Source organism: Lissotriton helveticus, chromosome 5_1, assembly GCF_964261635.1.
Source record: "Lissotriton helveticus chromosome 5_1, aLisHel1.1, whole genome shotgun sequence".
In the NCBI taxonomy this organism is placed as follows: domain Eukaryota; kingdom Metazoa; phylum Chordata; class Amphibia; order Caudata; family Salamandridae; genus Lissotriton; species Lissotriton helveticus.
Genome location: NC_136065.1, coordinates 138711881 through 138724526, shown reverse-complemented (window position 1 = coordinate 138724526; position 12646 = coordinate 138711881). Strand labels below are relative to the sequence as shown.

Here is a 12646-nt window from a genome sequence, read left to right as displayed (position 1 = left end):
TCTGAGTGAGATCAAACACGCCATACATAGTGCAGGGTATCTAAAGTAGGTCCACATTAATGCGATATACATTGATTGGGTAGATTATTTGTATTTGAATTATGTGCAAGTATATTGTATCTGGATATCCTCAAAACCTGGAACAGAAGTGCCCAGCGAGTTAAGCCCTCGACTATGACATCGGTGAGTGGCCTGCAGGTTATGAGCAGGCATCCTAATAGAACTAACTTTAACATGTCATCATTCCCAAGTCGATACATTGAGAACCATTAAAAACTGCAGCATTCATCATTATGGGAGGCATTATTTGACCTACAGTATGAAGATGTTTTTGGTGTACAACGCCACCCATCTTTCATTATTTTTAGTCTTGTTCTCTCCCTTACATACATATATCATAAAGGTGCAGATTTCGAGTGAATTTGGCTGTAATAACCCTGTCACTAGATTAGGCATTGTTCAATTTTTAAAAAAAGAAATTGATTTTTGGTAGCGTCCCCTATGTAGTACAAAAAGAATTTACAAAACAGAAAAGTGCAACATCGTTCTTCGTGTCTTTTTATCTCCTTTTTACAGACTTTGTATCCACCGAAACAAAGTGAAATGAGAGATGGTGGTGAGAAACTGAGAGAACGGCAGTCTCCAAGCCTGGCAAAGCACATGGGGCCTGTCCAGTGGGATCCAGATGTGCTAAGGTAAGTCGTACCGGTGAACTGTATTCATCCCAGTACCACCACGGCTTCTGTGCGGTACAAGAGTGGCATTTGTTAGGTGGCACCTGTGCATTGGTGCACTCACATGTATTGACTTGATAACAAAGGGGCGGGGAGCATTATTGTATGGATCAGAGGTGTCCAACATAAAGACCAGATTCATGAACGATTTGATTTTCTGGATAACCACTGACTGTGTAAATGATTTCCATTTAAATTCATTAAATGTACATTTATTTTAAGCGGATATCCTAAGAAATCAGCCTGATCCAGTACTCCTAGGCCTACCTTGGTCACCCCTGGTGTAGGTCATACTGTTAGCTGCTTCTTGTGTGACACATTTGTGGAGACATTGCTTGTCTGTTCAAGGTGTTGGTGGGACACCCGGAAAGAGAGGCGGGATAGTACAGCTACAATGGAGGATGTACAATTATAAGACCAGAGTATTGTAGACTAGTGCTGATGCTCACAGCAGATGTTTCGAAGCGATGTTTCAAAACTGATGCTCAGCACCAATGCGGATCCCTAATATGGACAATTAAAGCGGGCGATAACTTTTATCCTTAAGCGGCTGGGTAACAAATAATGTTCAGATCTCTGTATCACAGGATTATGTTTAAGGCTTGCTTACTAGTAGGCATCTTGGAATTACATAAATCCACAGAAATAGCCCAAGAAATCTATACAAGCCATAGATTTCCAGACATTCTGCTATTATTCCACAAGTGTAGTACAACAGAAATGTTTGTTTGCACTTATTTGTCTTTATCCCTACAACATGCAGTGTTTCCGACACCCTCAAAACTAATTTGCACAATTACACCATCATTGACAGCACTTAAGCTAAACATGCAGATTGAGTATGAAAAGTCCAAAAAGTATTCCCGGTAAGAGCGTGTTAGGCGCCTTACCGCCAGCAAGTGGGTGATTTGCTGTAACCCATGAGGCCATGTTGTATGAAGGTGGCAAACATAAAGATGACAGTTGAAATGATTTAATCAATATCAGCCACTAATAATTACTCTGGCCACACTCCTGTTTACATTTCTTTTTTGCTGTCTTGACATTACAAACATGGGCTAACTTTATTCATACTATTGCCTGCTCCAGCAGGAACAGTCCAGCCTGAACTGCCAGACCACATCCCCTCTGAATGGGACCAAATGCAATCTTGGATTGGAGTTGGCCTTGGTGGGACTCATCAGTTAAGTGACACCCAGGCCCTGGACTCAGTGAGCTAAATATCCCACCTCTAGGAAAACCTGTGGCACTTAAAGCAAAGAATCAAAAGGTTGATGGATGAACTGATTTCTTCTCAACCAGTTGTAATTACTCTGAGTCAAATTCCTGCCAACCTTTTGTTTTGCTCACTGTATCTCTATTGACAGGGACCAACCATATACAATCAGTCTAGGTGCACCAATAGGAACAGTGTGGCCTGAACTGCTAGGCCACATCGCCTTTAAACAGGACCATAGGCAACCCATGCGGTTTCAGCCTAATTGGGCCTCATGACTGAGTTGTATTTTGAGTACTGTAGGACAGTAAGCTTGGGAATCATGTCTGGTCACTACCTTCATTCAGATATAGGCTGATATTCCACCTTCCCAGGTCTTTGTAGTTCCCTTTTTATTGCACCCACACCATCACATTGAACAGCCTTGTAATTTTCATAATTCGTCTAAGTGGCATGTCTGCTGCAGTCTATCTATACTTTTCTTTACAATATAGTGGGAGTAAGTATTCAGCAGTCAGTATTCTTCTATGGTGATTGTAGAAACTCAATTTATAGTAGAAGGTCCATCCTTTATGACGTCTCCTTCAGATTAAAATGCTAACATTTTTAGTTAATTTAGAAGAAAAGCTATGTCTACATTTTTGTCCATTTTTTCAGTCGCTATATGTGCAGGTCAATATTAATATTGCTACAATATTGTGGCATCCAGCTCTCATGAAAGTTAGAATAAAATGAAATATCACACATGGCAGCAAGAAAGAGTCAAGTCTCACTCATGAGCTCAAAGACAAAGCAAAGTCTCACCCATGGCAGCAAGGACAGAGTAAAGCCTGCCATATAGCAGCAAAGACAGTGCAAGGTGTCATTCGTGGCAGAAAGGATAGGATATCCCCGGTGAGCATGCCTGACTATCAAAACCAGAATATCAATGGCACAGAATACCGAGGACAAAATATCAGACCCAACATATCAGCAGGGAAGTAAGAATAGCTTCTCTATACTCCACATATATGTACCTACGTGAGATATATATGTAGATGTGGCGTTAAGAATAGTAAATCTATACCTCCTCTGTACTCACTTACTTATCACTATTTTGACCTTCAATATTCTGTTCCCTATATTTTTGTACCACGATAATGTGGGGGTCAATATTTAGGGAGGAGGTGTGGCGCCGCGGCCAGGGCGACTGACGCTGGAATCTGGGGACCACGGTTCGATCCCCGGCTCCGGCGGCAGGTTAGCCCAGCACCATGTGACTCTGGGCAATAGCTCGCTTAATCTTCCCGACGGCCCCCAGCGCCTAGAGACCCTTACGGGTGATTGTGCGCTTTACAAATGTGGACTTTTTTTTATTAGTACACCCATGGTCTCACTCATGCCAGCAAGAGCAGAGTCAAGTCACACTCATGGCTGGAAAGGCAGAACCAAGTCTCACTCATGGCAGCAAGGACAACATAGAGCCTGCCTTTTTGGCATCAAAGACAGAGCAAGGTGCCACTCATGACAGCAAGAATGAGAAGTCTCACTCATGGCAGCAAAGATTGAGCCAAGTGTAGGTCATCGCACCCTGGATGGAGTGAAGTCTCCTTCCCGGTAGCATGGATAGGAAGCTTAACTCAACAACATGAATAGAACAAAGTTTCATTCCTTGCAGGCGGTAGAGATATGACTCACTCATGAAGGTTAGACTAGCGTAAAGTATGCGTAAAGTATTACTAATGGGAATAGGGCAGATTTAATGCTCCCTCTTGTCTACGAGAATAGAGTCCAGTCCCACTAATAGCATCCAGAATAAAGTGAAATCTCATTCACAGCAGCTATGAAACAGAAAATTCTCTCCCTTGCCAGCTATGAAAGAATAACGCCTCTCCTTGCCATTAGCAATGATGGAGTAAACATCTAGTCATGGTAGCCACATTAGAGTCAAGTATAACAACTGGGAGTTGCGTAGGATGAGGTCTCATCATAGCATCTAGAATATAGTGCACTATCCTCTTTGGAAGGTGGCTAGAATGAGGTCTCACACCTTGTTCCACGATGGAGTGAAGTATCACTGAACGCCATCCGGGATATAGTCAGGTCTCGCTCATTACAGCTACTGTGAAGTGAAATCTCCCTCATGGCAGTTAAGCTGTAGTGAAAATGGAGTGAGGTCTCACTCCTGGCCTCTGGCAGTCTCACTTATGGGAGTCAGGATATGACGCGTGCGCTATAATGGTTTTTCACACCTCATTCCATGATGGAATGAAGGCTCTCTAATGGCATTCGAGATATGATCCCGTCTCACTCATGGCAGTCAGAATGGAGTGCTGTCTCCAACTCATAATCAGGGGTATTGTCAGGTCTCGCTCATGACAGTCAGGATATAGTCAGGTCTCACACCTCGTTTCAGAAACGAGTGATGCTGTGGCAACTGTTTGCGCTCCAGTCTTTCTGCTGCCCAAGGGCTGTGTACAAACAGAGTGTCACAGAGCCAGGCTCACCCTGGACTTTCTTTAGTTGATCGTCTAATCTATTTCCATTGCACACCCCTGAAACGACCCACCCATCCGAGGAAGGGGAATCCTGCCCATTGACCTTTGCGCGTACTGGCTGTCACTGGAGACATATGTAACATACACTGCAAGAACTGGGAGATTAGTTTAAAAAAAGGTTATACTTCTGCAGTAGATCTTCTCTTGACATTGCTTATCATGCTATTTCAAAGATTCAGTCTGTTGGCTAAACATTTCATGGAGAAACCAGGACACACAGGTTCTGCTCCTGGCTTGCACTACTTGACTTCTTTTCATGCTCCTTGGAAAATAAGTTTGCGTTTCTCTTTCACAAAGCCAATATGTAAACTACAATAAATGTTTGCAGCATTTCAGAATAAATACTGTGCCAGGCGATCTGCAAGTTATAGAAGTAACGGAGCGATTGCAGGTAGGTGGGGCTTGAGGTCAGTGAGAGAACGTCAGGATTGGCATCAGCGCCATGTTTCATTGGCCACTCTGAAGATGCCCAAGAGCCTGCCACGTTAACTGGACAACAATAGCTGTATCATACTGTGACCCTGGCCATTGACTTGGGTAACGTCCAAATATGCTGCGATTGTGATGAAATGCATGACTTGAATATTTGCGCCTACCATTCTACTAAAATGGCAATACTGTTGGGTCTCAATGCCACAGCTGGCATCAGGTACAGGTTAGGCAGGCATCGGCCCATTGAAAACAATGCTGAATAACTGACATATATGAGGATGTCCAGCAGATATCTCTGAGAGGGTCTGATCAACTTTTTCAGGATTTTCATTAAGCATAATGGCTTTTTGATTATTCTTATGGGGTAGCCTGAAAATCTGGCATGAGTCTGGCCCTCTTGGATAGGCATCCGTGGCCCACAGAGTGCATAATGGAGCATAATTGGTTTTCATGTCTTTCTGCATGAATTAGGAAGTCACCTGTCCTGACAGCAGAGAAGACAAGCAGAACCTCATCCAAGCTTCATCAGCCTCCTTTGGATGGGCACAAGGAGCCCACTGGATCTGTGGACGACAAAGGTAAAGCAAAGGACATTCTTAGAATATAATTGTCAGAATTGGTGACAGAGTTAGTACAGCTAAGTTTACTTTGTAAATTCTCAAAATGACAAGATATGTCTGTGATTAGACTTCTTTGGGAACCTAATTATTCTCTCATTTAAAATCTGGGGTACCGATTCAGAGAACTAACTTAAGACAAAATCCTAAACTAACTACCATTTACTCATTTTGGTATTCACAGAAGGCACTTACTCATTTTGGTATTCACAGAAGGCACTTACTCATTGATGAGTAAGTGCCTTCTGTGTATACCAAAATGGTAGTAAGTTTAGAATTTTGTCTTAAGTTAGTTCTGTGATTCGGGCCCTGGGTGTGTATAGAAGGGCTTTCCTTAAAAAAAACTCAAAACATTTGTTGCAGGTCCATTTTTGGTCTCCACCTGAGATAGCATGTGTGATGTCACTTGTGAAATATTTTGTTAAATTAAAGGGGCTTAGAGTCCGCCCTTGCTTACCATTGGGTGGCTGCGCCATCACTCTTATTTCCGTGCTTTTGTTTGGTTAGTGCATGCTGGTTTTATTTCCTCTTTGCTGGTTTTATATCTTCTTTGTATGTTTGACCCTCCTGTGGAGCATGGCTAAAGTGCTGCATTTGTTTCCAGTAAGTGTCCTTCTGCTGTTCGAGCTTTGACACCTGCCCTATTTTTGTCTCCATTAAGAAGCACTACATAGTACTGTACCTGTTTTAAGGCCGTCTGTTTCCTTCACCCCCCCCCTCTCCTGCTTCAAACTTGCTTCACTCTGAGGTTTTTTTCAGACTGCGAGTGTTCTTTATACTTTTCTCAATGTTGTTTTTGTCGTATGACAGACATGGGCTTCCATGTTGCCGATGCAGCTTGCTCCTACTCTCCTCGCTTCCCTCCTGACTGCCTTTGGCTCCCCTGCTGACCGCCCTCCATCCCTGTGGCGTTTGACCCCTCTCTCATGATCTGTCTTGGTTACCGCTTCAAACATGGTACACCATAGTTGAGAAAGTTTATTTTCGGAGTGCGCGTGTCAGTCACTTCAATTTCGTAGACTTTTGTCATTTTAGTTGTATTACAGATGTGATATTCCTTCGTGTTACCCTCTCTCCCTACGTCTGTGTTGTTTTTACCCGCTCTCTCCATCCCTCCCTCTTTTCGTGTGCCTTTGCCCCCTCCTTCCCTCCGCCTGTGTAGCGCATGTCCCCTCCCTTTGCCGCGTGGCAAAAGAAAAAAAAGCTCTCTCTTGTCATCCTGCGCCTTGCTCATAATGTCACATTTTGATCCATTCATCTTGTTTTTGGTTTTTCTTCCTCCTTCCTTTCATTTCTCTATTCTTTCTACGCCACTCTTCTTTATTCTCCTCAATCTCATTCCCCCACTTCATGGTAATATTTTCAGACTCCCGGTGAGTCTCTTCTGGCACGTATGATCAAAAAGCTTACATTACTTTTGTCATTTCGAAATCATAACTCATAGAATCAAGATTTGTGTATTTTTTATGAACGGAAATTCTACTTTCTAAGAGATAAAAAGTTCAGCTGATACATAGAGTTGTTTGCAGAGCTAAGTTTCCATTAGGAGAGTAAAAAGGGAAGGAGGATGTGCTACAGCAGGTGCAGAGACTAGGAGTGGACAATAAACTCCGCTCCTCCAGTGGAGCTTTGCCCACTTCTCATTCCGCTTGAAGCACGGAGTTCTGGAACAACAAACCACTTTGTGGAGTTAATTTCTTGTGCGCTGCTTGCCAATGTGAAGTTGGCAAGTGCAAGCTAGAAAATCGAGTGCTAGATCGCCTCCTGGCAAATTTTCTCAACACGGGCGATCATGGCAGGTCGCTACCACTCGCTTTCAGAAAGCTGCCGCTCGCGCTGACAAAGCTGCTGCTCGTGTAGAAAATCTACTCAAGCGACAGAAAGAAGCAGCACCCTCTTTTGCGCCACATGGTGCTATTCACGCTGATTTTGCAGGGCGGGACAACTCCCGGCACAAAAAATCAGCGCGAGCAGCGTGACGTATCTGAACTCTGCAGCTCATGGAACTCTGCGGAATCTCGCAGAGTTTTTAGTCAATTCCATGGAGAGAAACTCCGCGAGTTCTACTGACCCTCAGTAGTGACAAAACAAACTCCTGTGAATACACACAAACTTGCAACTTTTGGGATTTTCACAAATGTTCCTGGTCTTTCCCACACAGGAAGCACACAAAAAACAACTCCTTCAAAAAGCAGTAGTAGGTGAGTGTTCTATGGTGAGAAACAACCGCGGTCCATGCTGGTAACCGTGGTGGGGCGGTGGGGCCGTGTGGGTAGGATTTTATTTATTTAATTTTCCCTCTGCATCATCCCTCGAAATCTCCCACCACGCGGCCCCATTACCCCAACGCTGTTACCTGCACGGACTGCGGCTGGTGAGAGAGGAAAGGATACAACCTCACATTTAATCAGGTTGTGGAGGAATAGGGCTCTACACAGAGATAGTATTTTTCGAATGGACTCTAGTCAAAAGTACTTTGAGTTAGTTGGGAGGCAAGGAGCTCTACCAGGAATGCTACGAATGTCATCCATTTTTGAGTGTAACTGAGTAGCACTTAATAATAGCCTTTCAACCAGGATAATACATTGGAACACCCACGAACTACCCCTGGCTCACCCTCTTAAAGCAAAGCATTACTTGTGTACGTTAGGGATACTCTTCTGTGCAAAAAACGTTTTGCATTCGAAAGTAAATAATTTATCAACACTTTGCGCTGATTGTGTCACTTTTCATAAATTTGCGGTGAAATAAAAGGTTGCTGAATCTGCCCCGAAGTTTCCTGACTGTACCCAAGGTGATGTTTTAGCCTGCCTCAAAAGATCCATTTGGTGCATGGGTACAGCACCGCTCAAGATGATTTCCTGCTGCTGAATGCCGTGCCTAGAAAGACGGGACTCTGGGTGGCAGTGAGTCTGTTGATGAGTTTCTATGTCCGTGGTTGATCACCCATCCCTCAGTGTTGCCTTTAGCCCTAGGCATCAGCAGATAAACTGCCACTGCTCATTAGCTGCACGCTGGTGATTCCCCACCACTGGACGTCCCACCCTTGGCAAGCGGCTTTCCCAGCAGCATAGAAATGCCAGAGTGAAGCGGTCATGCAGAGCTGGTGTACTCAGCTTTTCTTGGTATCTCCTTTTTTTGGCCACCATTTTTTTCAAATGTGAGATGTCATGTGAAAAAATGCTGCACAACTTGGGAGACCTTTAGATGACGTGTTTTCCTTCCACCATCAGCATGTACGCTGCACCTTAACACTGACGAACTAACTTAGGCCCTTAATACAAGTTAGGTGGAATAAAGAGGTATTTATCATATGTGGTAAATACCACTAGATTTAGGAAAGGCAACCCTACTGGAGTTTACTAAGAGGAAAAGGCCCAGGATTTACTTCAACATGGCAATTTTAGTTGGTGCTGTAAGCACCAAAATCCGCATGGTATTCCCCATAAACTTGGAATATGTGATATTTATTGTATCCGATAAGTTTTGAACATCTTATCTTGAAGGATTTTTATTGAATGTGGATTTACAATCCATTTGTGGGACACCCCCGCGCCGCACGGCCACCAGCTGCTGCGTGTGCCCCCCTGCTGTGCCCTCTGCCTCGCTGCCAGCCGCGCTGCCGGCTGACCCTGCTGTCGTTGCTCTGCTCTGTTCTGTTTTTACAATCCTTTGTGCCTGTTTTTTCCCCTCGTTGTTTTTGCCAGTGCTAAGTGTTATTTTGACCTTCTTTTGTGCTTGTAGTACGTAGCTCTGCCCGTGTTAGCGTGTTATTGATTGTCATTTGTGCTTGTTTCCCCCGTAGTCGCTGCCCGCTCGCCTTCGTATTTCCCGCCTTCCTCGCCGCCCCCCGCTTCCCGCCACCACCGCCGACCCCGCCCCTTTTTTCCTTCTGTTCCCTCCCCGCTCCCGCCTCCCAGCTGCTTCGCCCACCCGCGCACTTCGCCTTAAATGGCGACCGTGCGAACGCGCAGCGGGCGCGCCGATTGTGCGCCGAAGGCGCGCCAAAGGTAAGCCCGTCTGCGCCCGTCCGCGACCGGATCGCGACCAGCGCCAGGACCCCTGGCCCCCACCGACGGAAACCGACCCGACGAACCTACAACGCCGCCGATCTCATCGCACTCAACACCGGCCGCATCCCAGGATGTCATCGAGCCGCCCCGAAGCACACCCACGGACCCTTCAGCTGCCACGCCTGTAAGTTCACCTGCATCCGGACCTTCCCTGCACCCGCCAAGCCGAACACCAGCAGCAACCACCTCAAGTGCATCCTGCTCAACACCCGCTCCGTCCACAGACACGCCATCGAACTCTGGAACCTCCTCGACACCACCGCCCCTGACGTTGCCTTCCTCACCGAGACCTGGATGAACGCCTCCTCAGCCCCCGACACCGCCATCGCCATCCCAGAGGGCTACAAGATCATCCGGAGAGACCGCACCGCCAACCAGACGGGAGGAGGCATCGCCATCATCCACAGAGACACCATCCGCATCACAACCAACACCGACGACACCCTAACCACCGCTGAACACCTGCACTTCCAGATCCACACCAACCCGAACACCACCCTCAGAGGCACCCTGATCTACCGACCCCCGGAGCCACGCACACAATTCAGTGAGGACATCGCCGACTTCGTCAGCCCGCATGCCCTTCCCTCCACCGACTACATCCTCCTGGGGGACCTCAACTTCCACCTGGAGAACAACAGCGACCGCAACACCATCAGCCTGCTCGACAACCTCGCCAACCTCGGACTCAAGCAGCTGGTGTCCACCCCCACCCACCTCGCCGGACACACACTCGACGCCATCTTCTCATCTAGCAAAGACGTCACCTTCAGCCACGCAACAGGACTCCACTGGACGGACCACAGCTGCGTCCACTTCACCTTCAGAAGAACGACGATCCACCACCACCAGCAACAGGTTGCCCGAAGAAGCTGGAACAAGATCACAGCCGACCAGCTCACCGCTTCCCTGAACCAGCACCCTCCCGCCAGCTCAGCGAACCCAAGCCAGGCCGCCGACAACCTCACGAAGTGGATCAACAACTGCGCGGACGAACTCGCCCCTCTGAGAACCCCACCCAGCAGACCCTGCAGCAGAAAAACACCATGGTTCACCGACGAACTCAAGAGCTCCAAGAAGAACTGTCGAGCCCTCGAGAAAGTCTGGAGAAGGGAACCAACTACGGACAACATGACCACCCTCAAGCTCGCCACCCGGAAACACCACCAACTGATCCGCGCCACCAAGAAAAATACATACAAGGACCGACTGGACAACAACGCACACAACTGCAAGGAACTCTTCAACATCGTGAAAGAGCTCTCCAACCCCAACGCCGGAAACAATGACATCACCCCGTCGCAAGACCTCTGCAACTCCCTCGCGTCCTACTTCCACAACAAGATCACGGACATACACAACAGCTTCAGCAACCAACCAACGCAAGCCACAACCGCAACAACGCCACCCACCACCACCCTCCGCACCTGGACTCCCATCAGCACCGAAGACACCATCCGCACAATGAACTCCATCCATTCCGGATCTCCGACTGACCCCTGCCCTCACCACGTCTTCAACAAGGCCGACGCTGTCATCGCACCCCACCTGCGGGACATCATCAACACCTCCTTCGACACCGCCACCTTCCCTGAGAGCTGGAAGCACGCCAAACTCAGCGCTCTCCTCAAGAAACCCACAGCAGACCCCACCGACCTCAAGAACTACCGTCCCATCTCGCTCCTCCCGTTCCCGGCCAAAGTCATCGAGAAGACCGTCAACAAACAGCTGGCCGCCTTCCTCGAGACGAATGGATCCCTCGACCCCTCACAGTCGGGCTTCCGAGCGAACCACAGCACCGAGACCGCCCTCATCGCTGCCACCGATGACCTTCGAACCCTGATGGACAACGGAGAAACAGCGACCCTCATCCTCCTGGACCTCTCCGCGGCTTTCGACACTGTCTGCCACCGCACCCTAGTACAGCGCCTCGGCAACATCGGAATCCAGGACAAGGCACTGGAATGGATCACCTCCTTCCTCGACGGAAGAACACAGAGAGTCCGCCTACCACCGTACAAGTCAGAGGCCACCAAAGTCATCTGCGGCGTCCCTCAAGGATCCTCACTGAGCCCCACCCTCTTCAACGTCTACATGAGCCCCCTCGCGGCCATCGTACGCCAACACAACCTCAACATAATCTCCTACGCCGACGACACCCAGCTGATTCTCTCCCTGACCAACGACCCCGCCGCCGCCAGAGCCAACCTGCACGAAGGGATGAGAGATGTAGCCGAATGGATGACGACCAGCCGCCTGAAACTGAACTCGGACAAGACGGAGGTCCTCATCCTGGGCTCCTCGCCCTCCGCCTGGGACGACTCCTGGTGGCCCCCCGCCCTAGGCACCGCACCCAAACCAACGGACCACGCACGCAACCTGGGCTTCATCCTGGACTCCTCCCTCTCCATGACCAGACAAGTAAACGCCGTCTCCTCGTCTTGCTTCAACATCCTGCGCATGCTACGTAAGATCTTCCGGTGGATCCCCACCGAGACAAGGCAGACGGTCACCCAGGCCCTCGTCACCAGCCGACTGGACTACGGCAACGCCCTCTACGCCGGAACCACCGCCAAGCTCCAGAAGAGACTCCAGCGGATCCAGAACGCCTCGGCCAGACTCATCCTCGACATCCCCCGACGCAGCCACATCTCCGGACACCTGAGAGATCTGCACTGGCTCCCGATCAACAAGAGAATCACCTTCCGTCTCCTCACCCACGCGCACAAAGCCCTACACGACCAAGGCCCGAGCTACCTCAACAACCGGATCAACTTCTACACTCCCAAGCGCCTCCTCAGATCAACCAACCACGCCCTCGCCGCCGTCCCCCGCATCCGAAGAGCAACAACAGGAGGAAGGTCCTTCTCCTACCTGGCCGCCAAGACCTGGAACTCACTCCCGACCGACCTGCGCCTGACCCAAGACCACCTCTCCTTCAGGAAGAAGCTCAAGACCTGGCTGTTCGAGCAGTAACGGCACCCCCCCCCCCACCCAGCGCCTTGAGACCCTACGGGTGAGTAGTGCGCTCTATAAA

At 48.4% G+C, this 12646-nt stretch overlaps 1 protein-coding gene across 1 annotated transcript in view; it reads left to right on the top strand.

Annotated features, from left to right (window-relative positions):
- Positions 1–12646, top strand: part of CCDC187 (coiled-coil domain containing 187) — a 282400-nt gene that overhangs the window by 144098 nt on the left and 125656 nt on the right. The window contains exons 14-15 of the mRNA XM_078640350.1: positions 577–695; positions 5391–5497. Of these exons, the coding sequence (XP_078496476.1) occupies positions 577–695; positions 5391–5497 (226 nt within the window). The remainder of the gene's footprint in view (positions 1–576; positions 696–5390; positions 5498–12646) is intronic.